The sequence below is a fragment of the Bos mutus genome, chromosome 23, assembly GCF_027580195.1.
Source record: "Bos mutus isolate GX-2022 chromosome 23, NWIPB_WYAK_1.1, whole genome shotgun sequence".
Lineage (NCBI taxonomy): Eukaryota > Metazoa > Chordata > Mammalia > Artiodactyla > Bovidae > Bos > Bos mutus.
Genome location: NC_091639.1, coordinates 42,316,580 through 42,343,639, shown reverse-complemented (window position 1 = coordinate 42,343,639; position 27,060 = coordinate 42,316,580). Strand labels below are relative to the sequence as shown.

At 53.4% G+C, this 27,060-nt stretch overlaps 4 protein-coding genes across 9 annotated transcripts in view; 3 read left to right on the top strand and 1 right to left on the bottom strand.

Moving 5' to 3' along the window:
- The first annotated feature begins 160 nt into the window (after nucleotides 1-160).
- Nucleotides 161-15,009, top strand: KIFC1 (kinesin family member C1). Of its 2 annotated transcripts, none has more exons than XM_070361401.1 (11): nucleotides 161-340; nucleotides 7,397-7,534; nucleotides 7,623-7,716; nucleotides 8,238-8,291; nucleotides 8,407-8,457; nucleotides 8,654-9,051; nucleotides 9,716-10,495; nucleotides 11,517-11,807; nucleotides 11,902-11,975; nucleotides 12,091-12,166; nucleotides 14,857-15,009. In XM_070361401.1, the coding sequence occupies exons 1-11, from the start codon at nucleotides 329-331 to the stop codon at nucleotides 14,899-14,901; spliced, it is 2,013 nt and encodes a 670-aa protein (XP_070217502.1). In that variant the 5' UTR covers nucleotides 161-328; the 3' UTR covers nucleotides 14,902-15,009. The 2 variants fall into 2 exon arrangements, with proteins under 2 accessions (XP_070217502.1, XP_070217501.1); XM_070361400.1 differs by having other exon boundaries at nucleotides 7,394-7,534.
- Nucleotides 15,010-15,786: 777 nt separating this feature from the next.
- On the top strand, nucleotides 15,787-21,541 carry PHF1 (PHD finger protein 1). 2 transcript variants are annotated; one of them, XM_070361403.1, is made up of 15 exons: nucleotides 15,787-16,311; nucleotides 17,046-17,221; nucleotides 17,305-17,386; nucleotides 17,485-17,580; nucleotides 18,356-18,456; nucleotides 18,551-18,699; nucleotides 18,862-18,957; nucleotides 19,136-19,204; nucleotides 19,360-19,483; nucleotides 19,590-19,657; nucleotides 19,817-19,921; nucleotides 20,030-20,219; nucleotides 20,302-20,396; nucleotides 20,670-20,747; nucleotides 20,902-21,541. In XM_070361403.1, exons 2-15 carry the CDS (start codon nucleotides 17,063-17,065, stop codon nucleotides 21,188-21,190), a joined length of 1,701 nt encoding a protein of 566 aa, XP_070217504.1. In that variant the 5' UTR covers nucleotides 15,787-16,311; nucleotides 17,046-17,062; the 3' UTR covers nucleotides 21,191-21,541. The 2 variants fall into 2 exon arrangements, with proteins under 2 accessions (XP_070217504.1, XP_070217503.1); XM_070361402.1 differs by having other exon boundaries at nucleotides 15,789-16,312; nucleotides 17,048-17,221; nucleotides 20,667-20,747.
- Nucleotides 21,542-21,639: 98 nt separating this feature from the next.
- CUTA (cutA divalent cation tolerance homolog) lies at nucleotides 21,640-23,337 on the bottom strand. 4 transcript variants are annotated; one of them, XM_070361404.1, is made up of 7 exons: nucleotides 23,126-23,218; nucleotides 22,993-23,044; nucleotides 22,526-22,734; nucleotides 22,315-22,374; nucleotides 22,159-22,204; nucleotides 21,981-22,030; nucleotides 21,640-21,864 (listed from the first exon to the last, which is right to left on the bottom strand). In XM_070361404.1, exons 2-7 carry the CDS (start codon nucleotides 23,032-23,034, stop codon nucleotides 21,738-21,740), a joined length of 534 nt encoding a protein of 177 aa, XP_070217505.1. In that variant the 5' UTR covers nucleotides 23,035-23,044; nucleotides 23,126-23,218; the 3' UTR covers nucleotides 21,640-21,737. The 4 variants fall into 4 exon arrangements, with proteins under 4 accessions (XP_070217505.1, XP_005891465.1, XP_070217507.1 ...); XM_005891403.3 differs by lacking the exon at nucleotides 22,993-23,044 and having other exon boundaries at nucleotides 23,126-23,249; XM_070361406.1 differs by lacking the exon at nucleotides 23,126-23,218 and having other exon boundaries at nucleotides 22,894-23,030.
- Nucleotides 23,338-25,221: 1,884 nt separating this feature from the next.
- The window catches only part of SYNGAP1 (synaptic Ras GTPase activating protein 1), a 30,015-nt gene continuing 28,176 nt past the window's right edge, over nucleotides 25,222-27,060 (top strand). Inside the window, 1 exon segment of the mRNA XM_070360767.1 lies at nucleotides 25,222-25,406. Within this exon segment, the coding sequence (XP_070216868.1) occupies nucleotides 25,340-25,406 (67 nt within the window). The 5' untranslated portion in view covers nucleotides 25,222-25,339.

Here is a 27,060-nt window from a genome sequence, read left to right as displayed (position 1 = left end):
TCAGTCTCCTGCCGCGGCGGGAGGGGGGAGAAGGAGGGAGGCGGTGGCGGCCAGGCGGGGTGTGGCCTCGGGAGGCGGCGGGCGCTGCGATTGGCCGTGGGTTGTGGCGACGGCGACGATTGGCCCCAGCGGGCCGAGCGAGGTGAGCCCGGGTGGCGGCCGTTGAAATTCAAAAGTGGCGGGTGTGGCAGCGCAGGGGCCCGCAACGCAGGGACCCGGAGCGCGCGTACCCTGTGTCGCGAGCGCGCGAGAGAACGCGGGTCCCCAGAGCCCCGGCTCGGTGTCCTCTTCACCGCGCTTGCCCGGCGTGCGTGGCCCCGAGCCGGACATGGAGCCGCAGGTGAGTGGCGGGCGGCGCGGGGACGACAGCCGGCTGCCGCACCCCTCAGCGCTGACCGGCCGGAGGCCTCGGTCCGGCCGGCGGGGCCCAGATCCGCTCCGTGGGAGGGATGCGGAGTGGAGAGCGGAGAAGGCAGGCAGCGGCCCCGGAGGGCAGGGGCACGTCGGCCTGCCTTCTTGCAGCTTCAGGGAGCCCCCGCACCCTTCCTCACTTTCATGTATCCAGGATTTCCCGTTTCGAATCCTCAGGCTTGTCTGAACACGTTCCCTCCCGTTCATTCAGTGTGAGTTCCGAGATGGCCCTGGGGAAACGGTGACTGAAGCCGAATCCTTGCTAATGCCTTTTCGTGTCCCTTCTCTCCTTTTTGCAGCCGCTTGGGGGCATCGGAAGGGAAGAGGGATGGAGTACTACTCTGAACTGAGGACTTTGCATTATCTCTCCTTCCCCAGGTTTTGCAGAGATCTCTGCTCAGTGGGACTGGTTAACTTAATGTCTTCTCTCATCAGTACCCTGTGGCACCCCAGGACCTCCTGCAGCCTCTTCCCTCCTGCGGAGAGAAGTGTGTTTGTGACAGAGTGGATTGACGTCGTGTGCCAGAAAAGGGCTCCTGCCAGAATCCTCTGTTTACTAGTGTTTGGCATTCAGATTTACCCAAAGTCAAGTTGCTACAAAGAGATAGTTTTTGTATCCTGCCAGCCAGACAGTGGAGCAGTGTGTTGTGACAATGAAAAAGAATAGAAGCCGTCTCATATTTATTCATCACATATTTACCAGGCACCTAACGATGTGCTTGGGAGGCAGCAGAGATCCCTGTCGTCATGGAGCTGCCATTCTTTGGGGAGACAGACAATATATGATAAGTAAATCGTCTAATGCTGTTAAGGTTTTAAGGGCTATCCAGAAAAGGAAAAGTTTGAGCAGATTAGGAGGGGAAGAGGGGAAGCTAGCTGGCAAGTCTTAGTAAGCTGGGTGGTCTTAGTAAGCTCCCAATGCAGAAGGTGAGAGGTGAATCAAGACTTGGAGGAAGTGAGGGAAACAGGCAAGGGGTTATTAAGATCATTCCAGGCAGAGGGAATCCCCTAGAGCAAAGTCCCTAGAGTTGTATAGCAAAGCCGGATTGAAATGAGCAAGAGGGAATGTTATGGTAAGGGAAGTCAGATAACAGACTTCTTGCACAGGCCACTGTGAAGACTTTGGTTTTTTTCTCTGAGTGAGGTGGTGAATCACTGGATGGTTTTAAGCAAAGAGAGACAAGATCTGTCTTACATTTTAAGAGGACCATTCTAGCAGCTGCATTGAGATTAGCCTGTAAAGGAGCAAGGATAGAAACAAGGAGAGCTGTTAGGAATGGGGCAGGTTTTCTCAGCTTTCAACATTATTGACATTTTATTGGGGGTTGAGGGCTGTCCTATTCATTGGCTGATTAGCAGCATTCCTGGCTTCTACCCATTAGGTGACAGTTGCAACCCCCACCTAACCATGCCAGTCAAAGTGTCTCCAGACACTGTCACACATCTCCTGGGGATGAAGTCATCCCTAGCTGAGAACCAGTGGAGTGTGATAATCCAGGTGAGAGATGATGGCGATTTGAGTCATGGGAGTGGCAGGGGAAGTGGTAACAAGTGGTCCGATTCTGGATCTATTTGGATGATAGAGTTGGCCACATTTGCTGATATTGGACTTTGTGGTATATAAGAGAATGAGAGGACTTTAGATGTATTTGCTTGAGCAGCTGAAAGAGGGAGTTATATAACAGATGGAGGAAGCTGCAAGGTTGAAAGGATTAGATGTCAGGCGGTCAGAGTTTGGCGTGTTTACTAGGATTCCAAGTGGTGACATTGAGAAGGCAGTATGACTTCAGAGTCAGTCTGGGCTGAAGGTGTAAAGTCAAAGTAAGTTTGGGAGGTGGCAGCATATGAGTATGCAAAGCCATAGGAGTGGCCTAGAACATAGAGATTAGAAAGACCACTGTTAAAATTTGGGGAGATGAAGAGGATCTACCAGAGAGGTAGGAAAACCAGGAGAGGATGGTCTCCCAGGAGCTAAGTGAACTTAGTAAGAGGGACTGATCAACACAGGGTGACTTGTGGCCTTGAGAGCAGTTTTGGTGGAATGGTGGGATTGAAATCCTGATAGGGTTTAGGAGAGAAAAACTCTTTTTGGTCGGAAGCAGTAACAGCATGTGTTGTATACTGACCGGAAGGATCCGGGAGAAAGGGGAAGTGATGGTGCAGAGAAGGAAGGATTGACTGGGTGCTCTTCTTGAGTGGATGAGGGGTGGGAGCAGATGTGCACATGGATAAGTTAGCAGTAGGGTGCCCATCTCCGAACCTGGGAAGTGGTATAGGAGGGGTCAATGAAAATCTGCTTTTATGTTATGGAACGTGATGTTATGGAAGGAGCTTATGTGGAAAGTTGGGAGTTGTCCTGTCCAGCTTTATAGATGGGAGAAAATTAAATACTGTGCTCTTTGGAGTTGTCCTGAGTAAACAAACCTTTGAACACATTTTCTGAACCCACACAAATTCCCAGGAGATAGGTCTTTCGGTGATCCACTATATTAGCATAGGGAGAACAATGGGCACGGCTGATTAAGAAATTGAATGTTTGACTTTGAAATACTGAAAAGAAAAATTTAATTTTCATGTTACATTTAATTAAAAATTAAAATCAGTATTCTTTGTGCAAAATTCTGCAAGTGGCAGGAAAAAAAGAATGCAACCTCTTTTTTTTTTTTTTTTTTTATTTGTATATGAGCCAGTAGTTTGAATCTCTGCTGGTAGATGGGCTTCCCTCGTAGCTCAGTTGGTAAGAATCCACCTGCATTGCAGGAGACCCTGATTCGATTCTGGGTCAGGAAGATCCGCTGGAGAAGGGATAGGCTACCCACTCCAGTATTCTTGGGCTTCTGTTGTGGCTCCGCTGGTAAAGAATCCGCCTGCGATGCAGGAGACCTGGGTTAGATCCCTGGGTTGGGAAGATCCCCTGGAGAAGGGAAAGGCTACCCACTCAAGTATTCTGGCCTAGAGAATTCCACGGACTATATACTCCATGGGGTCACAGAGAATTGGACACGACTGAGCCACTTTCACTTTCACTGCTGGTGGCTATCTAATTTCATTCCTTTAAAACTGTATTGAGTCCTACCGTACAGCAGACATTGTGCTAGACACTCTGGTTCTGTAGCTGTAAACAGAGCAGACATATTCTTGTGATGCTCACAGTCTAATGTAAGGAAAGATAATAAACCAATAAACTTCAAACAAAAACAAAAAAACAGGATATTAGATTGTTTCAGAGTTTTCTCTGTGAGCATCCCTGAACCTCTTTGTATCACAAGTAGTTCAGCCTCACTTCCCTGAAGTTCAACTTAGCATTTCTTAAAAATTAGCCTTCATGTACTCTCAGATCTCTTCGTGTTACTTCTCACAACTGCATGTGAATCAACAATATTTAAAAACGAGAAGTTTTACTGAAAAACAAACACAGCTTTTCCTCCTGTGATCTTGGGAAGCAGGGCAGGCTTCTTAGAGTCAGCCAGACTTGGTCTCCTTCATTGCCTGCCCTCTGCTCCCCGGCCCCATGCTACCTCTGCTTAGCCCTCAGACTCTTAGAATATCCCCTCTCTACTGAGTTCTGGGGAAGTAAGCTCTAATGCCCTCAGGCATCTTTGTATCTAATGAATTAACTTTTCTCTTGAGCTGTTAGAATGGTGAGAGCTGTTTACATTCTTGGGAGAATTGAGAAGACAGTTCATTTTTTTTTTTTTTCAACATAAATACATTTATTTATTTCTTGAAAGTGAAAGTGAAGTTACTTAGTCGTGTCCGACTCTTTGCAACCCCTTGGACTGTAGCCCACCAGGTTCCTCTGTCCATGGGATTTCCAGGCAAGAATACTGGAGTGGGGACAGTTCATTTTCTGTAGAGCTTTCTCTTGTACTCCAGTTTGGAAAGACTGCCCTGGAAAGTAAGCTATGGGCAGGCAGGGACTTTACATTCGTTACTCTTGCCCCAGGGCCTACAACAGCATCTGGTCCAGAGCATCGTTCAACAAACCTAGTAGGACAGACCCATGATGAATGGATGGATGAGGGAATGATGCCATCCCTCTGCTGTGATAACCCTCATCTTCTATTTCCATTCATTCTTTGCACTGGACACGGTTTGCTTTAAAAAAAAAAAAAAAAAAACTTTAAAAATATGCCTTAGTTTATCTTTTTTTGTATAATTGTGTTTATTTATTTATTTTTGGCCATGCTGGGTCTTTGTTGCTGCTCGGGTTTTTTCTCGAGTGGTGTGTGGGGGCCACTCTCTAGTTGCTGTGTGGGCTCTCATTGTGGTGGCTTCTCTTGTGGTGCTCGGGCTCTAGAGCGCAGGCTCAATAGCTGCCAGACCAGGGATGGAACCTGTGTCCTGCACACTGGCAGGCGGGCTCTTCACTACTGAGCCACCAGGGAAGCCCTTAAACCTTTTTAATGTTTTTATTCTTTGGCTGCACTGTGCAGTATGCAGCATCATAGTTCCCTGACCAGGGATCGAACCTGAGCCCCCTGCAGTGGCAGCACGGAATCTTAACCACTGGACCACCAGGGAAGTCCACAGTTCACTTTTTCAGTACAAATTGAATCATACTGTTCTGACTAAAAATGTCAGAGTCCTCTTGCTTTCAGTAGACCCCAGACTCCATGCTGGCATCCCAGCTGCTGCAGTCTTTCCCTCCTGCCTCTACCCTCCTCTCCCCACTTTCTCTGCACATCCCTGTGTTCAGCTGAAAAGAATAATCTGTCGTTCTTTGCACATCCCTCTCCTTGCTTTCTGCCTGGAATGCTCCTCCTTGGCCCAAGCCCATCAAGCCAACTCTTTCTCATCCTCAAGGCTTAGCCTAAAAATACTTTGTAGGATTGTGTCTAACGCTCTCTCCCCATCTAAACTGGATGCCCACTCCCTCCTTTGGGGTCCTTTTCTGATAGCACTTAGTAAGATTTAATCATCTCTTTATGTTTTACTTGCCTACCTTCCTGTGGCCATCCTGAGGACAGGGACCACTGTTACTCCAGAATCCAGATCATTTCCTGGCATGTAATAGGCATTTTAATATCAATAACCTCAGATATGCAGATGACACTACCCTTATGGCAGAAAGTGAAGAGGAACTAAAAATTGATGAAAGTGAGAGTGAAAAAGTTGGCTTAAAGCTCAACATTCAGAAAACAAAGATCATGGCATCTGGTCCCATCACTTCATGGGAAATAGATGGGGAAACAGTGTCAGACTTTAATTTTGGGGGCTCCAAAATCACTGCAGATGGTGACTGCAGCCATGAAATTAAAAGACACTTACTCCTTGGAAGAAAAGTTAGGACCAACCTAGATAGCATATTGAAAAGCAGAGACATTGCCAACAAAGGTCCATCTAGTCAAGGCTGTGGTTTTTCCAGTGGTCATGTATGGATTTGAGAGTTGGACTGTGAAGAAGGCTGAGTGCCGAAGAATTGATGCTTTTGAACTGTGGTGTTGGAGAAGACTCTTGAGAGTCCCTTGGACTTCAAGGAGATCCAACCAGTCCATTCTAAAGGAGATCACCCCTGGGTGTTCTTTGAAAGGAATGATGCTAAAGCTGAAACTCCAGTACTTTGGCCACCTCATGCGAAGAGTTGACTCATTGGAAAAGACTCTGATGCTGGGAGGGATTGGGGGCAGGAGGAGAAGGGGACGGCAGAGGATGAGATGGCTGGATGGCATCACTGACTCAATGGATATGAGTCTGGGTGAACTCCGGGAGTTGGTGATACACAGGGAGGCCTGGCATGCTGTGATTCATGGGGTCTCAGAGTCCGACATGACTGAGCGACTGAACTGAACTGAATAGGTATTTTGTAAATATTGAATGAATGAAGGAAACTGAAGGGCAGAGAGAAACTGGCCTTGGAATTAATAGTTATCCATAGTGAAAATCAGAAATTGATCTATCCGTGGTGCTTTCCTGAGGGGATAGGAGAAGGGTGACCACGTGTCCCAGTTTGCATAGGAGTGACCTGGTTTTAGCATTGAGAGTCCTGTGTCCCAAGAAACCCCTCAGTCCTTGGCGAACCAGGATGGTTGGTCTCCCAAGGCAGGAGTAAGCAGAGGTTGGGCACGATCCCCAGACCCTGAGCTGGGCTGCTCAGAGGAGAGGCTCTTCCTTTCCCTTACCCCCACTGCATCCCTGTCCTTGGTACTCTCCAAACTGGTCATGCTGCTACTTTCTTATCTTCCCCTTGCCAGTCAGCCTACTTCCACCTCATTATTATTATTTATAACAACCTCTTTTGTATATTTTTTCACATGCCTTATCAGAAACTGTATCTGACTCTGCATGCATGCAGGGCCCAAACCTAAACTCCTTAATGTGGCATCAGTGCCCTATGAGACGGTGTGGTCCAGTGGTTAAACACACAGCCTCCAGAACCAGACTGTCTGGCTTCTAACCCCAGCTCTGCCTTTTATTCATCAATGACCTTAGACCAGCTCTTTTACTTCCCAGAGCCTTCCTTCCCTCATCTGCAAGATGGGGCTAATAATAGCATCTCCTGGGTGGGCTGCTGTGAGGTTTAAGTCAGTTGATACAGATAAAACGTTTGAAACTGTTCCTAATAAATGTTACCTACTCCTCCCACCCAGCCTCAGCCTGGTCTATTTTCTAAGTCACTCCCTTGTTTATGATTCTCAGCTCTCACTAAAGAGTTTATCGGTTTCTCAGCCATGCCATGTGCAGGCCGAGTTTTTGCCTTCCAAAAGGAGGGTTCCTTCACTGCTTGTTTAGGTCCTCCCCTTAAAGTTAGCTGAAGTCCAGCATGTGTCTGTCCGTCCTGTCCCTTAGGGACTGTGTCATGTCCCACCTCCCTCCGTGGTTTTTGGCTGGCACTTCATCTGAGAGCCCCAGGGTGTGGCCCCAGGGGTACTGACTTAATGCGTGTTGGAGATGATGTTGACAGTCAGGCTCAGGGGCCATAAAGGGGAACTCTGGGACATTGGGCCTCGGGGTGTGGTCTGAAGGGCCTCTCTCTTCCCAGCAGAGGTCCCCGTTGTTGGAAGTGAAGGGGAACGTAGAGCTGAAGAGACCCCTGGCCAAGGCTGCTTCCCGGCTGCCTCTCTCGGGACGCAGGCTGAAGAGGGGGCCTGACCAGATGGAGGAGGCCTTGGAGCCGGAGAAGGTGAGCTGGGTTTGGAGATCCATGGATGTGTGTGTGAAACCATCACGGATGGAGCTGTGGACCCCACCCAACCCTTGTCTTTCCCCAGAAAAGAACACGAGGCCTGGGCACCAGAGTGACCACGACCCACCCCAGAGCAGCAGCCCTCAGCTCCGCGCCACAGACACAAGGCCAGACCGCAGGTGGGCTACAGGGCTGGAGAGAGAGCCGGTCCACAGCTCTCTTGAGCTCACGTCTGTCTTTGTCTTTTCTTTCAGTCGTAGCTGATTTTGAATAGGTAACACGCTTCACGGGTTTCAAAGTCCCAAAGGCACAGGAGTTCTTATGCAGTGAGAGCCTCCCTCCTGCCTCTGTTCCCCAGCCAGCCAGCCCCCTCCCTGGGGGCAGCTGCGAATCCTGCCAGGGGTGCTCCGTGGGTCTGCAAGCAGATATGGGCATGCTCCCCAGTGTGTTTTACACACATTCTAACATACTTCACACGTCGTTCACCACCCCCCGCCCTGCTCTTTTCGCTTGTCTTGGTCCAGCTTGTTTCTTGGCATGTTGGTCCTAGGAAGGATATCTTTAGGAGTTGGTCAGATTTAGAGGAAGAGGAAGGTTATCTTATTTATAATCTTCTTAAAAAGCAACTCCTCTGTCTTTGGACGCACTCCCATCCTTGCGAGTCATGACTCTGCTTTTCCTCTCCCCTGTCTCCCAACAGTGCCCAAAGCTCCCAGGAAGCCAGCACCCCGATGTTCCACGGCTGTTGCCCCAGGTAATAATAGTGTGTGAGAGCCAGGGCTGAGAAGGGGTTGGGGGTGAAGGGAGGTGGGTAGAGGTGGAGGGACTCTGGTGTTATCACCCCTGATGCCACCTTCCTGGTTCTCTAGTGCTAAAGACTCAGAAGCCAGGTCCTGTTGTTCCCGTCCAGAAGCCTGGAAGTAGGTAACAAATAAGATCTTGGGTGAGAGGCTGGGCTGGGGAGAGGAGGTGGTGAGTGCCCAGAAAAGTCCTTTTGGTCCTTTCCCTGCCTGAAGGAGGAGCCGGAGCCTCAGGTGTGGAGCCCTAAGGCGAGGAGGGAGGAGGGAGACAGAACTGGGGCTGCCCTGACGTTTGTCTTCTCTGTGTCCATCTTAGCGACAGCCGCACCTCCCATGGTGGGAGGGAAGAAACCCAAACGTCCGGCCTGGGACTTAAAGGGGCAGTTATGTGACCTCAATGCAGAGCTGAAATGCTACCGTGAGAGGAAGCAGGTGCTGGACCAGGAGAACCAACAGCTGCGGGACCAGCTCCAGGAGGCCCAGCAACAGGCCTTGGCCCTGGGGGCAGAGCGTAAGACCCTGGAAGAGGAGTTGACCAGGGTGCGGGCCCAGGCTGAGCAGGGCCAGCGGGAGCTGGGGAACCTGAGTGCCCGTGTCCTGGAGCTGGAAGAGCGGCTGGGCACGCAGGAGGGCTTAGTGCAAGAGCTCCAGAAGGAACAGCTGAGATTGCAGGAGGAACGCAGGGGACTGGCTGCCCGGCTGGGAGAGCAGGAGGTGAGGGCTGGCTTCTCGTCTAACGCCACCCTTCTCTCTAGGTGGCCCAGAAGTCGCTTGGGGCTTTGAAGTCCTGAGCGCCTCTGTCCGGCAGCACCGTCCCCCACCCTGCTCACTGCTCGCCCCCGCTCTGCGCACTTCTGACTGTCTTGCTTCCTGCCCCACTTTATCCCATTCTGTTTCCATAACCCACCCCTCTCCCATCTGCGTCTCCTCTACTTTTCCACCTCTTTTCTTTCTGTCCGTCTTCACTGATAAAGGTCCCCATGCATTCTCTCTCCTGCTTGTCATCCATTTGGCTCCTTGGTGAGCACCAGCTAAGAATGAGTTACTTGCAGTCTGTCAAATGACTCGATTCTCAATTCAGGGCGTTTGGCGTGTACACATCCCTCTTTGTGGAATATTCTCTCTGCACCCCATCCTTTCTTGGTTTACTCCCACGCTTTGGGGTGTCAGCCTAGATATCCTCGTCCTTGTGCCCTTTCTGGTGCTCCATGTACTCCTTATTCTAATACTACGATTTACATTCACTTATCTCTTCTTTATCAGACTCTGAAGTCCTTGGGGTCAGGGGCCAGCCTACCTCTCACCCCCAGTCCTATCATGAAACTTCTTACTCTTGGTTGCCGCGTCTCACCATGCATGTCTGTTCTGTTCTGGACAGCGGAGGCTGCAGACCTCAGAAGCTTCTCTGTCGGACAGCCAGGAAGAGGTGGCATCTCTGCGCCAGGAGGCTGCAGCCCGGGAGGCCGTACTGGCTGAGCGGGAAGACCGTCTCCACGGGCTCGAGATGGAGCGCAGGCGGTTACACAACCAGCTGCAGGAACTCAAAGGCAACATCCGTGTGTTCTGCCGCGTCCGCCCCGTCCTTCCAGGGGAGTCCACCCCATCCCCTGGCTTCCTCCAGTTTCCCTCTGGCCCCTGTGGACCCTCTGACCCTCCAACCCGCCTCAGCCTCTCGCGGTCTGACGAGCGGCGTGGGACCCTGAGTGGGGCGCCAGCTGGCCCTACCCGCCATGAGTTCTCCTTTGACCGGGTGTTCCCACCAGGGAGTGGACAGGATGAAGTGTTTGAGGAGATTTCCATGCTTGTCCAGTCGGCCCTGGATGGCTATCCAGTGTGCATCTTTGCTTATGGCCAGACAGGCAGTGGCAAGACCTTCACCATGGAGGGTGGGCCTGGGGGAGACCCCCAGATGGAGGGGCTGATCCCTCGTGCCCTGCGACACCTCTTTTCTGTGGCCCAGGAGCTAAGTGGCCAGGGCTGGACCTACAGCTTTGTGGCAAGTTACGTAGAGATCTACAACGAGACTGTCCGAGACCTGCTGGCCACTGGGACCCGGAAGGGCCAGGGGGGTGAGTGTGAGATTCGCCGGGCAGGGCCAGGCAGCGAGGAGCTCACTGTCACCAACGCGCGCTATGTTCCGGTCTCCTGTGAGAGGGAGGTAAGCGCTGAGGGCCACTAGGCCTGGACATGGGGTTGGAGGGCTGGGGCGCAGGCAGAGCGACACAGGACGCAGGTGGGGGAGCGGGCCAGGATGAGGAAGGGCGAGTGGCGACGGTAGATCGGATGTTTGGCTTTGGCTGGCGGGCTGTGAGGTGCATCCACCTTCATGGAACCAAGGCGTGGAGAGCAGTGGCGTGCCTCATACGCAGGTGACCCTGGGCCCCGCACGGTGAGCTCGGTCTCATCTCCGCCCACGCTGCTTGTTCGGTTCACGACACCCTTACTGGCCTCTGGACTTTTCCTCAGCCTGCTCATCACACCCTTGAATCAGGGCTTTGTACCTCCTCTCCATTGCCTGACATGTGGTCTTACGTTCCTTTCCCAGCAGGGTTAGATTGCTCCCTCACCACCTTAAAGATTTTAAGGTGTTGAGGCCATCCCTGACCATCTTTTTTTTTTTTAACTTTTGGCTGCACTGCATGACTTATGGGATCTCAGTTCCCCAACCAGGGATTGAACCTGTGCCCTGGCAGTGAAAGCTCCGAGTCCTAACCACCAGACGGTCAGGAAATTACTGCTGGTTATCCTTTCTAAAATTGAAACCCTCACCATCGCACACTGCTTTTCTATTTTTAATTCCTTGATACTCTCAGATACACTGTGTATTTTAATTATTTAGTCTTTCACTGGCTAGAAAAAAAGCACCAAGAAGGCAGGTGCTGGGTCTTGCTTATTGCCATATCTGACCTGTGGGTTCCCAAGTGGTTCAGTGGGTAAAGAATCTGCCTGCAGTGCAGAAGATATAGGATACGGGGGTTTGATGCTTGGGCTGGGAAGATCCCATGGAGGAGGGCATGGCAACCCACTCCAGTGTTCTTGCCTGGAGAATCCCATGGACAGAGGAGCCTGGCAGGCTACAGTCCACAGGTTGCAAAGGGTCGGACTAGACTGAAGCGACCATGCATGCCTGACCTGGCTACGTGCTCACCACTGCCTGACTGCACCTCTTGCTGCCCCAGGTGGAAGCCCTGCTCCATCTAGCCCGCCAGAACCGCGCTGTGGCCCGCACAGCCCAGAATGAGCGCTCGTCGCGTAGTCACAGCGTGTTCCAGCTGCAGATCTCTGGGGAGCACGCTAGCCGAGGCCTGCAGTGTGCGGCCCCCCTCAGCCTGGTGGACTTGGCTGGGAGTGAGCGGCTAGACCCCGGCTTAGCACTCGGCCCTGGGGAGCGGGAACGCCTTCGGGAAACACAGGCCATTAACAGCAGCCTGTCCACGCTGGGGCTGGTCATCATGGCCTTGAGCAACAAGGTAGGAATGGGGGTGGGGGCAGGTGGGCCCTGGGAAGCAGCTGAGGCTGGCTGTCCCCAGCCCTGTCCTAATTGCCTGTCCCTCTATCCTGTAGGAGTCCCATGTGCCTTACCGGAACAGCAAGCTCACCTACCTGCTGCAGAACTCTCTGGGTGGCAGTGCCAAGATGTGAGCAGAAGGGGTGGGCTGGGAGCCACTGTGTCAGGGTCAGGGTGGGGGCAGCGACGTAGTGGAGACCTGGACACTGATTCTGGGGTTTGCCCCCCCTCTCCTCTGTCCACAGGCTCATGTTTGTGAACATTTCTCCCCTAGAAGAGAACGTCTCCGAGTCCCTCAACTCCCTACGCTTCGCCTCCAAGGTGCGGTCACTAGCAGCCCCGTCCCCGTCAGGCTTCCTGCTGACTGTAGACTTCTGCACCCTGGTCCTTGGGGCCAGTGGCACGTGCATCCTGAAAGGATGTACATTTGCCAGGCATTTAACTATTGACTTCTGGGGGGGGTGTGAATTAAGTTTTTAAAACTAGGTGGTTGAAAGGTCAAACCTACGTAGAAAGCTGTATACAAGTGAGCTTTAGCCTCTGCCCCGCCCACCGCGTTCTCCCTCTCCTAGTAGTTGTTCTCATCCTTTATCCTTTTACTTCTCTTCTCAGTGTTTCTTTTTGCAAGTACAAGCAATATGCATGGGATTCCCTCTTTCTTACAGAAGACATCTCTTCCCCTCTCTCTCATGTATTATATGTTGTCCTGCCTTTTTTTTTGTTTTTGATTAACAAGACAACCTTAAGGACAGGGCGGTGGCCAGGGAGAGTGGGGGAAAAGAAGAAAATCAGACAGCCCCAGGATGATTCCCCACCAGCACACAGAGATCATCCCATTATTTTTACATTTCTAGGACTCCACTGTGTGGATGCACCAAAGTTTATCCACCAGTTCCCTCTACTGGACACTTGGATTCTTTCCACCCTTTTGCTAGTACAAACAAGCCTATGTTGACTAACCTTATACATATCATTCTATATTTGCTTGGTTACATCTAACTATCCAGAGAGAGATTGTTTGAAATGGGATTCCTGGATCAAAGACATACAGGTTTTTCAGGCTATTCCAAATACACAGCGTGAATTCAGGCTCCAGTCCCCACAAGGGTCAGCTGTGTTCAGGCTATGAATTCTCTAAGAAATTTAAGCTCCCTCCACAAGAGTTAAGTCAGGAAGTTTCTTTACAGACTGCCTTGGAGAGTAATGGAGTCCTCTGATAATTCATTTTCTTGAGGATATAGCCTTGAGATACTTTCTGGCTTTGCTCAGGGCCTCAGATTGCAGATGTTCTTCTGCACTCTTGCTGCCGTGGAAGTAATCGACCACCTTAGTGCCTTGCCGTGGTCTTCTGCTTTAATCAGGATTTCCCTTGCTACCTTACAAGTTCAGTTAAAGTTCTACCAACATCATTAATACCCAAAAACATGAACTCTTTGATATCCTCTAATACCCAGTTTATATTAAATTTTCCCTGATTGTCTCAAATGCCTTTTATACATTAAGATTTGTTCCATTCAGGATCAAAGCAAGGACCACCCTTTTTAGTTGAAATGGTCTTTTGAGTTTCTTTTAATCTGTAATGGTCTCACCCCCACATTTATTTGTTGAAGTGGGGTGATTTGTCCTATAGAACATATCATATTCTATATTTTGGCTGGTTGCTTCCTCTTTCCTCCACAATTTTTGTTTTCTTGTAATTAGGTTTGGAGGCTTGATTTGAATCAGATTCAAATTTCTTAGCAAGAAAATGGCATGATACATTTTATTGCATCGTATCAGGAAGCACCTAGTATTGAGTTGTTCCATTTTTTCCCCCTCCTGCTAGTTGTTTCACCTTTAATGATATAAAAATTGATCATTGCACTTGGGTATTGTCAGCCCAATCTATCCATTTAGAAACTCCCTTCAACTTTCTCCCCTAATGATTTTATCAGCGATGCTATCTAGATCTATTGTTTGTTGTTGTTTAGTCACTAAGTCATGTCCAACTCTGTAGTCCACCTGGCTCCTCTGTCCATGGGATTTTCCAGACAAGAATATTGAAGTGGGTTGCCATGTCCTTCTCAGGGGATCTTCCCGATTCAGTGATTGATCTCACCTCTCCTGCATTGGCAGGCAGTTCTTTGCCACTGAGCCACCATGGGAGCCCTAGATCTATTATTCAGTTCAGTCGCTCAGTCGTGTCCGACTCTTTTCGACCCCGTGAATTGCAGCACGCCAGGCCTCCCTGTCCATCACCAACTCCCGGAGTTCACTCAAACTCACGTCCATCATTAGGGAGTTTTAAAATGGTGATTTTCTAATTTTCTCAGCTGTTCTACATTTATTAATCACAATTCTTGAGAACTCTCCCTTGTCATCTATTTGGTTATTCTGAAATTCAGTCCATATAGGTAAGATGGGATAAATGCTATATTCTTCATCAATTTCCAAGTTGGTATCCTGGCAACTTCCAAAGGTGACCAGTGAGTTTTTATCCAGGAGGTAACATCTTATCTGTACTTTTGATATATACCCTTTGAAATCATTCTTTCTGATGCCAAATTGCCCGCCTTTGGCCAGTGGAAGCTCCAACTTGGCTCCTGTGCCCTTTAGACAAGTTCCCAGTAGTCCTCTCTCCTTGTACATTTTTATCTTGTACATTTCCTGCCATAGACTGAAGATCATTAATTTTCTAAGGAACTTTGGTTCCTATGTTTATGTTGACGTGTTATCTAGCTTATTGAGCACTAGTCATGGGAGGGCTTTAGGGGTGTCTAGAAGGAGAAGTGCCTCTCTCTGCTCCTGTGAGGGGCTTCTGTCCCTTCTCTGGCCTTTCCTCCTCTTCCAGATCTAGTGTGCCCAGTGGGCGCGGGAGAACTGGGACCAGCCTGAACCTGCTTTCAGAGCCCTTATTTCAGGACTCTAAGGGCAGCCCTAACACTGAGGGTTCAGAGGTGGTTTTGGGGAAACTGTTCTTTTGGTTGCTCTGAAAATTTTTTATCCTGTTTGTCTAAATCCCCTGCCCGCAGGTGAACCAGTGTGTTATTGGCACTGCCCAGGCCAACAAGAAATGAAGATGGATCTAGATTGTGTGTGTGTATGTGTGAGACACACGGCGGGGTGGGAGTGGGTGGGTGTGCTTTATTGGGAGTGGACGCTGATACCTGGGCCTATCAAATAAAGAAGAGAATTTTTTTGTTGTTTTTAAATAAAGGTTTTATTAGCGGTTGTCCAATAAGGGGGATATTTGTCATATCCATGAAGATGGGAGCTGTGGCTCTTCCATTCTGCCAGACGTCTGTTTCACGGGGACAGGGCTTCAGCTTTTCTAACGGGTCACTCCAGAGTCAGGGTAGCCCCCTGCCCCTCTCCCGTCCCTATCCACTTTCTGGGGGGTGTGCGCACCAGGTCTTCAGTCACTAGTTCCGCTTCCTCCGCCACAGGCCACCCTCGCCCGGGGCAGGAACTCGGTGAGTGCGGGAAGGTGGGAGCCCGAGTCCGGGGTGGGGCCGCCGCGCCCGCCCACAAGCTGCGGGCTCTCTCCTCCCGCTCTTTCTCTTCCTTCCCTTTCGAACCGCCGGGGCTAGCTCCGCCCGCCGCCATTGGCTGGCTCTCGGCGGCGTCACCGCCTCGGTCCGAGCTCTCCTAGTCGGTGCACCCGCCTTGGCCGCGCGGGGCGGGGCGCATGGGCTAACTCCCTCGCGCCAACCGCCGAGGGCCGCCGCCCCGTCAGAGGAGGGCTGGGTCTTCCCAGGTGCCGCGCGCGCGGGAGGGGTCGCGCGTGCGCAGAGGCGCGGCGACAGTGGGCGGGGGTTGGGGCAACTAGCTCCGGGGAGGGCGGGGCCGGGGCAAAGGCGGGAGGGGGCGGGGCCCGCGGGGCGGGGGCCATGGGACGGGTGAATGGAGGGCGGGGTCGTGAACTAGAGCGCGGGGCGGGGCCCGGAGTGACCCTGCGGGGCCCGGGGCAGTTAACGGATGTGGCGCGGGGCGGCGGCCCGGCCGGCGGCCTAGCGGGGGATTCCCTCCTGCCCCGAGGGCAGGCCTCCCTCCGGAGGAAGGGGCTGCGGGGATTCCCTCTCCCGCCGGGTCCGAGAGCCCGCCCGCCCCATCCGCGGAGACGCTCCCCCTCGCTCCGCGCCCTCCAGGCCCGCTGGCCGTGAGGGAGGTGGGGTGAGGAGGTGCCCGCCCCCCCCGGCTCCTCCTTCCCCCCGGCCCTCCCCTCCCTCCCCCCTCCCCCCGAGCCGGTTTGTCCCTCCCCTCCCCTCCCCTCCTTCCCCCCGCCGCCTCCTCCTGCCGCTGCCGCTGCTTTGGCTGCTGCGTCATACGCCCCAGAGCCGCCGGGACGGAGGGGCTGGGCCTGGGGACCCCCCGGTCTCTGCCTGCACGCCCCCCCGACGCCCAGCCGTGCCCTCCCCGCGCGGGGGTTTCACCTCAGTCTCCCACGTTTGCCTCTGCCCGGCTCCCAGCGGCCCCAGCTGTCACTGGTAAGGAGGCGGCGGGAGGCGCCCGTGGGGGGGCAGGGAGCCGGGGGTCGGCGCGCAGGGCGCGGGCGGGAGAGCCGCGCCGCCCAGGCGGCGGGTCGGGCTGGGCCGACTCAAGTCCCCTCTCGGACTCGCGGTCCTGGGGAGAAGAGACCCGGACTGGGACACGCCCCCCTCCCGGGGCACTCAGGGAAGTTATCTAACCCGGGGGCAGGGAGCCCCGAATTTGAGGGTGACCTGACATAACCTAGCACCAAGATGATTGTTCTGAATGAGACACGGGGGCCCAGGAGGCAACCTTTTCCACTCGAAAACATCTCCAGAAAAAGCTCCCGAAACACATCTCTGGGAAACAGCACCCCAATTGTAATCCCTCTGTAAACAGCGGTAGAAGGTGACAGCAGAAACTGAGTGGCAATCTTTGCCTCTGCAACCATCGTTTCTGCTAAAATCTCAAGGCCGGGATACAACGTCCCAGGAGCTCTGGCAGCTGGGAAACTAGAGAACTAGGTTGGTGGGGTGGGGGGACGGTGGGGAGAAAAGAACCAGTGGTGACTGTTGGGAGAGCTGGAGTCAGGAAGGCCGGAAGGGGTGCCCAGGGGTTTCCTACCCAGGTGTCTCAGGGAAATGGAGGTTGGGCACACCTGCTCAAGTCTTTGACAGAAAAACAGGCAAAGAAAATGGGGGCTGGTTTCTCAATATTCGTAACTTTCTCCTACCGTCTCACCTCTAACTAGGCCCCCCCCAGGATGCAATGGCACAGCCCCCCCGGCTGAGCCGCTCTGGTGCCCCCCCACTTTGGGACCCAGCTTCCCCTGCTCCCACCTCAGGCCCCCGGCCTCGACTTTGGGAGGGTCAAGATGTGCTGGCCAGATGGACAGATGGGCTGCTATACTTGGGGACCATCAAAAAGGTAAGACCTCTGACCTGTCACATTTTCTCATTCCCCTTATCTAGTCTGATTTCTGTTCCATCTTCTGTGCTCACCCATTCCAGGTGGACAGTGCTCGGGAGGTGTGTCTGGTTCAGTTTGAAGATGATTCCCAGTTTCTGGTTCTATGGAAAGACATTAGCCCTGGTGAGAAGCCTGAGATTGGATCCAGTGGAAAACAAGCCTGGCATGGGGGACAGAAAGGGGCTGGAGGCCAGGCCCTCTGACACTCTGTTCTCTCACAGCGGCGCTCCCTGGGGAGGAACTCCTCTGCTGTGTATGTCGCTCTGAGACTGTGGTCCCTGGGAACCGGCTGGTCAGCTGTGAGAAGTGTCGCCATGGTGGGTGAGAGGGCAGGACACCTGAATGGCCTAGCTTGCCCTAGGTCTGCCAGGGTGCCTCTGACCCTTCCCTCCAGCACTGGTCCTGATACTGTCTGTCCTGGTCTGAGTCCCCAAGCTACTGCTCTGGCCAGTCTCCACAAGCCTGTAACCTCACTCCCTTCCAGCACAGGGAGAGGCGGCCTTGGGATAGGATGTATGAGCTCTGCGGGCAGAGGGTGTGAATGAGCAAAAGTCTCTCAGTTGTGTCTGACTCTTTGTGACCTCATGAACCGTACAGTCCATGGAATTCTCCAGGCCAGGATACTAGAATGGGTACTCTTTCCCTTTTCCAGGGAATCTTCCCCACCCAGGGATCAAACCCAGGTTCCCCACATTGCAGGCGGAATCTTTACTAGCTGAGCCACAAGGGAAGCCCACGAATACTGGAGTGGGTAGCCTATCCCTTCTCCAGGGGAACTTCCTGACCCAGGAATCGAACCGGGGTCTCCTGCATTGCAGGTGTTCTTTACCAACTGAGCTATCAAGGAAGCCCCAAATGCAGGCAGAGGGTAGTTCCAGTACGGCTTTTTCTAACCATTTGACCTTGGGCAAGTCCCTAAACTTCTAAGAATCACAGCTGCCTCACCTGCTTTTAAAATAAAGGTAATACGCCCACCCAGCAGGACCATGGTCAAGAACAAAATGAGATGGGGTAAGACTTTTGTCCCAATACGTAGCGCACACAGGTATGCAATGCAATAAGTGGTCTACTGTCAATATTCTCATTATTTAGCTTATCACCAGGACTGCCACGTTCCAAGGGCCCCAGCCCCTGGAGAGGGAGAGGGCGCATCCTGGGTCTGCCGCCAGTGCGTTTTTGCCATCGCCACCAAGGTAAGGGCCCCTTCCTGTGGGACCTCCCACCCCCAGCCTCTCCTGAACCCTTCCTTCCCCCACCTCTGAGGCCACCTGTCTGTTCCACCTGCAGAGGGGGGGTGCGCTGAAGAAGGGCCCCTATGCCCGGGCCATGCTGGGCATGAAGCTCTCCCTGCCGTATGGACTGAAGGGGTTGGACTGGGACGCTGGGCATCTGAGCAACCGGCAGCAGAGCTACTGTTACTGTGGTGGCCCTGGGGAGTGAGTAGTGAGGGGCGGGGGTTAGGGAACAAGTGATGGGGGTGGGAACAAAGGAGAATTGGCAGGGTGGCGGGAGTGCTGAAGGGGCGGGAGAGTGGTGAGCAGGGTTTGGGGCAGTTAAGGAGGGCGTGTCTGGGGGTCACTGGTCCCGTTTCCCTTCAGGTGGAACCTGAAGATGCTGCAGTGCCGGAGCTGCCTGCAGTGGTTCCATGAGGCCTGCACCCAGTGTCTGAGCAAGCCCCTCCTTTACGGGGACAGGTGAGCCTGGGCAGACCCTCCAGGAGCTCTGCCCCCCATCCCAGACCAGGTGTCTTCCTGACCTCTGAAGCCTTGCTTACCGGTTAGCTCCATCCTTGCTCGGAACACCCCTCCCTCCCCCGTGGGCAGGTGTAGTTTCCTGTAAAAGGTGTATTCTCTTCCTCTTGTCTATGTCCAGGTTCTATGAGTTTGAGTGCTGTGTGTGTCGGGGGGGCCCTGAGAAGGTCCGGAGGCTACAGCTTCGCTGGTGAGCTGGATATGGGGCACGACCTCAGCATCACTCCTCTTTCCGTACCCCTAGTTTTTCACTTTACAGGCCCCAGCCCCCTACCTGGGGGACACCCCTGCCTGCCCCCTGTCTTGTAATGCTTCCACCACCTTGACAAGTCAGTGTTTCTCCAGGGTGGATGTGGCACATCTTGTCTTGTACCATCTCAGTGTTTGCTGTAAGAAAAAATACTTTGATTTTGACCGTGAGATCCTCCCCTTCACCTCTGAGAATTGGGACAGTTTGCTCCTTGGAGAGGTAAGGGGTGGTGAACCTCTGGGGGTCAGGGTGGGCCAGGGAGATGTGGAAAAATGGGGGAGGGAATCACTGCTCTCCTGACCCCATTTCCTATCCCCTCCCCTAGCTCTCAGAAACCCCCAAGGGAGAACGGTCTTCCAAGCTCCTCTCCGCTCTCAACAGCCACAAGGACCGGTGAGTCGGAGGGAGGCTCAGGAGGAGATGGAGATGTGGAGACGCAGCCTGAGAGGGAGGGGCTGCAGCCCACCTGGAAGATGCCCTCTGAGGACTGACAGCACAGGAGGGTCCCTTTTCTCCAGCACTGACCCTGTATCATTTCTCTCCTCATCCCAGTTTCATTTCAGGGAGGGAGATTAAGAAGAGGAAATGCTTGTTTGGTCTCCATGCTCGGATCCCTCCCCCTGTGGAGCCCCCTCCTGGAGACGGAGCCCCCACCAGGTCACTGGTCCAGGGGGCATGGGGAAGTTCTCAGGGTGCATGTATGGAGACAGGGAGGTCTCTGGGGTGTCCGGGAGGGGGCTGGGGGGATAAGGAGGCCTCTTACAGCTTCCCTTCAGGGCAGGGCCCTGGGGGAGGGGTCTCACGTCCCCTGGGGAAGCGCCGGAGGCCGGAGCCAGAGCCCCTGAGGAGGAGGCAGAAGGGGAAAATGGAGGAGCTGGGGCCACCCTCAGCAGTGCGCAACCAGCCCGAGCCCCAGGAGCAGAGGGAGCGGGCTCGTCTGCAAAGGGCACTGCAGGTACAGGGGCAGGGGCACCCGTGGGCAGATGGTGGTGTGGGAAGGAATCAAGGATGATCTCTCAGTCCTTTGCTCCTTCTAGGCCTCAGTGTCTCCACCACCCTCCAGCCCTAACCAGAGTTACCAGGGCAGCAGCGGCTACAACTTCCGGCCCACAGATGCCCGCTGCCTGCCCAGGTCAGTGCGCCTCCTCCCTCCAACCAGACACACTCCCTTGGAACCTCTCTTCCAGTTGCCTACAAGCTTCTGGATTTCCTCACCCAATATTCTTTTCCCTCTCCCCTTTGGCTGCCCACTTCTTTACCTAGAGACTTCGAGAACCAGTGTCTGCTCCCCAGTATTCTAGAGCCGGGTTCCCTGAGGATAGTGTTTGCGCTCTGCCCTTCCCAGGGGGAGAGGGTCCTATTCCCCTGCTTTGGGTCCTGACTTTCTTCCTTCCCAACCCAGCAGTCCCATCCGGATGTTCGCTTCCTTCCACCCCTCTGCCAGCACCGCAGGGACCTCTGGGGATGGTGAACCCCCAGACAGGTGAGATTTTACTCCTTTACCTGTGATACTTCTGTACTCTTAACTTCCTTGGTCTCTTAAACATTTTTGTTGTTGTTCCTCTGATCCCCACACGGCCTCCGTTTCTGGTCAGTCTTTATCTCCATCTGGACTGACAGTTGCTTTCTTTACCTAGGTCACCCCTGGAACTTCACATTGGTTTCCCCACAGACCTCCCTAAAAGTGCCCCCCACTCGATGACTGCCTCATCTTCCTCAGTCCCAGCCCCCTCCCCAGGTGTTCCCAGACGCTCAGCACCCCCTTCTCCCCTGTGCCGTAGTTTGTCTCCTGGGGCTGGGGGTGGAGTCCGAGGTGGGGTCGGCTACCTGTCCCGTGGGGATCCTGTCCGGGTCCTTGCTCGGAGAGTGCGGCCTGATGGCTCTGTGCAGTACCTGGTTGAGTGGGGAGGTGGGGGCATCTTCTGAACAGCCTGCCTCTGCCCAACTGCCCATTGACACACACCGGCACTTTCATACCCTGACCTCTGACCTCACCTACAGCTGGGATGTACCTGGGGCACTAGGAGGGGTATGTCCCCCTACTGTCCAGGCTGGAATCCAGGTTGGGGGTTGGGGAAGAGGCTCACTCTCCTCTACTCCCTTCACGGTTCCTGACCCTTCCCCCCAACCATTCCCTCATTTCCTTTGATGTTATTTTGTTACAGCTTTTTAAATATTTTTTAAAATTATTTAACCCCTGGGGACGGAGACTGAGGAGGGGAGGAGAACAGATCCTGGGCTCTGTATCATTGAAATAAAGATAAATAAACAAACTAAGCAGCCCTGAGTCATTCCAAAAAACGAGAAGAAAGGGACTAGAAGCACTTCTGATCTTCCCAACCAAATTCACTTTTTGACAAAGAAAAAAGAAAATGGAAGAGAGAACTAAAAATGGGATTTATTAAGAGTCCAGTCATCACAAGGTAGGAGTGTTGATATTTATGAGGGAAACCATGGCAAGAACAAAGGTTCATCACAGCGGGGCTGTACTGGAGTCAGGAACCGACTCTGTAACCTGGCGCACCCACTGCAGGTACGGGAAGTTCCCCTGCTCCACAGGCAATGCAATCACCTCAGCCACTTCATAAGGGTGCACAGACCTGTGGAAACGATAGGGGATCAAAGACTTACCCAAAGGAGTCCATCCCCTCAGACTGCCCAGGAAAGCTCACCCCACAGTTTACACCCTCACCTCTACCCACGTCAGAGTTCTCACCGAACAAAATCCGTCAGAGCTGGAACCAAGGAACTTTGGGTTTTGATCATCTGAGGGGTGAAGATAAACATGGCTGAATCAGGGGGTGAACTTGATTCCAGGATCTGGGATGAGGGATAAGGGGTCAAAGTAAATGGTCAGGGAATTAAGTTTTTGTCAGGTAGGAAACATTTCTCACCATCAGCACTTCACTGTCCTCTTCAATCTTTCCTTTCCACTCATAGCTGAAAAGGTCAGGGAGAGAGTGTTGTGGGAGCAAAGATTTCCCTCAAGGTAAAAGACTACCAGTCAGCCCTTTGAGTTAGGTTAACCCTCCAACCCCTAATTGACTCACATGGATGTAATCTGAGGGACAAGGTTGACGCAGGCTGCTAGGCGCTTCTCCACCACAGCCCTGAAGGTGAAGAGAGAGCACCGTTTAAAGGCCCCATGACCCGATTTTTGCACTGGCAAAAATTCCCAGAGACAGGCGGGAAGCAGCGGGAGGCGCTCCCCCAACTCTCCCTTCATAAGCACCTTTCCTCGCTTCACACTGAAGTCCCCACCTGGCGATCTCCTTGGCGACCTTCTCGTTGGGGCAGGTGACAAAGGCCGCAGAGACCGAGCCGGGGACATAGGCGGAGCCCGAGGCCGACGAGGGCTGGGCCGGGGGACTTCCTGAAGCCATGGACAGCAGGGCTCGGGGTAGCAACAGAAGGCGAGAGGCTGCAGGCAGCAGTGTCGGCATCCAAAACAGCGACAGGAGCAGAGCGGCCTAAGGGCAGGGGGTGGATTCGGGGTCGTATAAACACCCCAGCAAAACTGCACCCCGGAACACTTCGCTTGCATAAACACTCAGGCCCTCCCTCTTCTGCATCCCGAAGGAAAATATTCCTGAAACCAAGAGAAGCTTGGAAAATTTAAGGCAAAATACTCAGTTTTCACTCTCTCCTCGGAGGCCAACATCTGGGTTTTGGGGTACGGGTCATGGGCAAAGCTTCGAGGACCGGAAGGGGCGGGGCCGGTCACTCACCCCTCCGCCGAGCAGGAATGTGGGAGCCCGCCCCCGCCTCATGCAGCCTATGCTGGGAGGAGGGTTGAATATCAGAGACCACACGTTACGCGGAGAAAGAACCCCAAAGCCAGGAAGAGCGGCCTCTTCTTACCTGGGCAGCAGCCACGTGATAAGAAAACAGCGCAGACCACGTGACAGTAGAAGCCGGACAACCCTAACCTCCAAAGCCAGCCAATCCTTGCTCCCACGTGGCCCGGTTTGTCCCGCCTCCGGGGGCGGGAGTGGCGAAGAAGGATCCAACCAATCAACACCTGGATCTGCAGACGTGCACGGAAATGGAGCGCCCATTTCCGTGTAAACCGGAAACGGCCAATTGCAGGCTGAGGCGAGCCGCAGCGGCGTTCCACTGTCACGTGAGGGGGCGGGTCGCCTCAGGCAGCGGTACCTCAATGAACTACGCGAAGAGACCAATCGCGGGGCAGCCCCGCAGGCCACATGATGAGAGCCCTAGCGCTGGGAAAGGGGGGCTGGAGACCCCGCAGAATCTATGCGTCAGGTTGTGGAGTCGGGGCTCATCCTTAAACCCCGGAATGTGCCTAGTAACAGCCCTGTTCCTGAGGCCTTAAGGAATGCCAGGGTCTTAGGAGATTGAACCTCAGGGCCGGGGTGGGGGTGAAGAGAGCGCCCCCTGCCATTTTGGTTAGGACTGACAGATTCTTGAGTTGGGGAATGCACAAGTATAATCTGAGAAACCATCTGTCTCTGGTTATAGGAGGAAGTGATTAGGCAGGCAGGGCATGGCAAGACCACGGCTAGGTGGAAAGATGCATTTTAAAAGAACGGAGTAGGACCCTGTAAGTGGGATAGACAGTGATTAAAATGGGGCGCCTCAGCCTTAACTGAAGCCCCAAAACTGCAGGCAGACTTGTGAATCGATAGAGGGGGTGGGGGACAGGAGGGTTGCAGGTTGGGGGTATGAAGAAGACACCAGGAAGTAGTGATGGTCCTTTTATCCCTTACCCCTTCCTATTTCACTCTCTGGGTCTGGTCTACCTCTCAGCCTTGGGTCTCCTTCCCTTAACCCATCCCCCTAGGAGCCAGGACCTGCCCTACATAACCTCCCTGGGGCCCAAGCACATCCTGTGACCCAAAAATGGAGGGGCCAATGAGAGGAGAAATAGGTGAGAGGAGGCAGGGAGAAAAAGGCTCTGCCACTTTCCCTACCTAGTATTCCCCCTCCTTCCTGGGTCTGGGGTCTCTGGTCTGCTGGATGGGTATAACTGGGCATTTCCCAGGCTGAGTTCTCTCATACCTACCACTCTGGGTTGGAGGTCTCCCTGAGATCTCTGTCTCTGGAGTTTGTCTCTGAGGGATCTCTATGGGGTCTTTTAGTATCCGTATCTTTTATGGGACTGAATGTCCTTGTTTTTTGTTTGCGGGGGGAGGTTTCTGGGTCTGCAATCACCCTCTCTCTGAAGTATTAAAATTTCTTTTTTATGTGTTTGGGGTCTCTGAGTTCATCTCTGGGCTAGCAGAGTGTCTCTTTTGCCCCCCACCCCGCCAACCAAGGTCTGGAGTTTCTGTGTCTTTGAGTTATCAGCCTCTGAGTCTGCAGTTTCTTTTCTCTGAGATCTAAGTCTGGGGTCTCTGATATCTCTCAGTGGGTCTGAGTTCTCAAAGACCTAATTTCAGGTCTGGATTCTTTCTGAATCTGGTCTCATCTTTTCCTTTGAGTCTAGGTCTTAGATCTCAGTCCCTGAAATCACTGTTTAAGTCTGGTGTCTTAAGATTTCTGTAGCTATGAAGAAGCTTTTTGAGACTGAATGCTCAGATTTTGACCTTTGACCCATCTGGGGGGGTGGTCTGGGGTCTGTTTTCTGAGATTGGGGCCTCTTTTCCTCTAGGCTTAGGGTTTGTGCCTCAGATTATCCCCTGCGCCACCCCCCCACCCCCAGGTGGCAAGGTATCTTTGTGGGTCTGGAGCCTCCCCATATCAGGGTCTGGGGTCTGCATCTTTAGAACCGTTCTCTTTCTGTCGGGAGAGTTTTTGAGTCGGGGTCTCTCCCTCCTTGGCTCTCACTGAGTAGGGGTGGGGGCTGCAGGGACTCTCTCTCCTCCTCCTCCTGCTCTCCTCTCGCTCGCTCCCCCCCCCTCTCTCTCTCTCTCTCTCTCCCGGCTGCCGCTGCTGCCGTTGGCTCCTCTTCTCCTCCTCCTCCTCTCTCTCCACCTCTCTGCCTCTCTCCGCTCCTCTCTCCTCCTCTCTCCTCCTCCTCCTCCACCTCCTCCTCCTTCTCCCCCTCTCTCTCCCCCTCTTTCTCTCTTCTCTTTCTCCCCCGGCCCCCCCGCCCCCTCCCCCCCAGGCCTGATGAGCAGGTCTCGCGCCTCCATCCATCGGGGGAGCATCCCCGCGATGTCCTATGCCCCCTTCAGAGGTACGGTGGTGAGGGGAGGGGGAGGACCAGTTGGGGGGGAGAAGGGGGGAGGGGCGGGGGGGGGGCTGGGCAGAACTGGGGCCAGGGAGGGGAGCAGCTGAAATGGAAGGAGAGAGGAGGACTCGGAAGGCAGGGATGGGAGCAATGGGGAAGGAGGGATTGGAGGATAGGGGTAAATAGGGACCGGAGGGGCCAAGAAACAGGCCTTGAAGGGGGCTGAGGGGGAAACGATGAAGGGAAAAGAGATCGCCAGAGAAGGTGGGAAGATAGAAGGGTAGGGTTGGGGGAAGAGCTGCAGAAATAATTTGGAGGTGGGAGCTGAGAGATGAGGAAAATATCAAGGAAATAGAATGACAGAGTCTTAGGAGAGGGACTAGGAGGGGAAAATGAAGAAAATTAAAACATAGGGGTGAAAATAGCAGCCAAGAAGATGAGGGCTAGGATCTGGTGGGGTCTCAGAGTATGGTAGGGGGTAGAAAAAGACAGGAGATGGAGGGAGAAGAGAGGGGGCCAGATGGAGAGAGAGGGAGGCAGTAGGGGGGGTGGCGGGGAATGGAGGGTCCAGATGGAGGGAAGAGAGGAGAGAGAATGGGGAATGGGTTTGGGGGAGGAGAGACCAGGGCAGGGGGAGGGCCAAATTAGGTATGTGTTTATTGGTGGGGAGGGGGGCAATACAAGTAAAACTGAGTGCTGGTAGTAGGGGCAGATTAAGACCCGGCCCCAGACTCAGGCCCTCATTAAGGCCCTTGAGCATTGAAACATAATCCCTGGGGGCTTATCCACTTCCTTCACTTCACCACTTTCACCCCTCCCCCACCTCCAGTCCTTATTTCCATTCCCCCTCCCTCTGGTGTCCACCACCTATATCTTTCCCCACATATGGTGTCCGTTCCTTATATGAGTCCCCCTTCTGTCCTTCCCCTGTATCAGTCCCTGCTCTGGTGCCCCTTCTCTCTCTCCCTCTCTTCCGCCTGGTAGTCCTTTATATCTCTACCACCTCTCCACCCCCTCCTTCTTGGCCCCCTCGTCTTAATGTCCCTATTATGTCCCCCTCACTTCCTTTGGGCCCTTCTGGTGTATTCCCTTGTCCCTAAAGATTTACCATCATCTCTGACTCTTACTCCCTTAGATCCATTCTTGTTATTTCTTCTCCACCCCATCCCTTCTTCCCCACCCCATTCCCTATCTTATCACAAGTCTGTGCCTACTTACTTTCCCCTAAGACCCCATCTCTTATCACCCATTCCTCTTCTCTCGTCTCCTCTCCTTCCTGGGCTGTTGGAGATTTGGGGAGCAAAGACACCAGTTTTGACAGTTGGAACAGGACCTACAAGAGATCCCCATCTGAGCCCCATGGAAGTGTTCATCCTAGCAAACCTTTCCCCTTTCTTAACTGCGTCCTTCTGTCTCTTGCATCTGCCTCCCAGAATCATCCTGCGTCCAGGCAGTGTTTGTGTATGTGTGTATTCCAGAGTTGCTCCTAAGTGAAGTTCCCCGTGTCCTTCCCCACTCCCAGGAGGAGGGTGTCCCCTGAAGTCTAACTGTCCTCCCTGTGGCTGCTGTCTGACCCAGTCCCTCCTATAATGATGATGTGAATCAACAGATGTCCCCTCTGGGAGTCCTCGGGGTCTGACTGCAGTGGGCATGTTTCCTG

Coding starts and splice junctions, on each gene's coding strand:
- KIFC1 (XM_070361400.1), top strand. Junction 7,717..8,237: donor GACACAAGGCCAGACCGCAG/GTGGGCTACAGG, acceptor GTCTCCCAACAG/TGCCCAAAGCTCCCAGGAAG. Junction 9,052..9,715: donor CCCGGCTGGGAGAGCAGGAG/GTGAGGGCTGGC, acceptor TGTTCTGGACAG/CGGAGGCTGCAGACCTCAGA.
- PHF1 (XM_070361402.1), top strand. CDS start 17,063: ATGGCACAGCCCCCCCGGCTGAGCCGCTCTGGTGCCCCCCCACTTTGG. Junction 17,581..18,355: donor CTGTGAGAAGTGTCGCCATG/GTGGGTGAGAGG, acceptor CTCATTATTTAG/CTTATCACCAGGACTGCCAC. Junction 18,700..18,861: donor TACTGTGGTGGCCCTGGGGA/GTGAGTAGTGAG, acceptor GTTTCCCTTCAG/GTGGAACCTGAAGATGCTGC.
- CUTA (XM_070361404.1), bottom strand. CDS start 23,034: ATGAGGCGGGGGCGGGCTCCCACATTCCTGCTCGGCGGAGGG. Junction 22,031..22,158: donor AGGACAGTGAAGTGCTGATG/GTGAGAAATGTT, acceptor TTCACCCCTCAG/ATGATCAAAACCCAAAGTTC. Junction 21,865..21,980: donor GCTCTGACGGATTTTGTTCG/GTGAGAACTCTG, acceptor TCGTTTCCACAG/GTCTGTGCACCCTTATGAAG.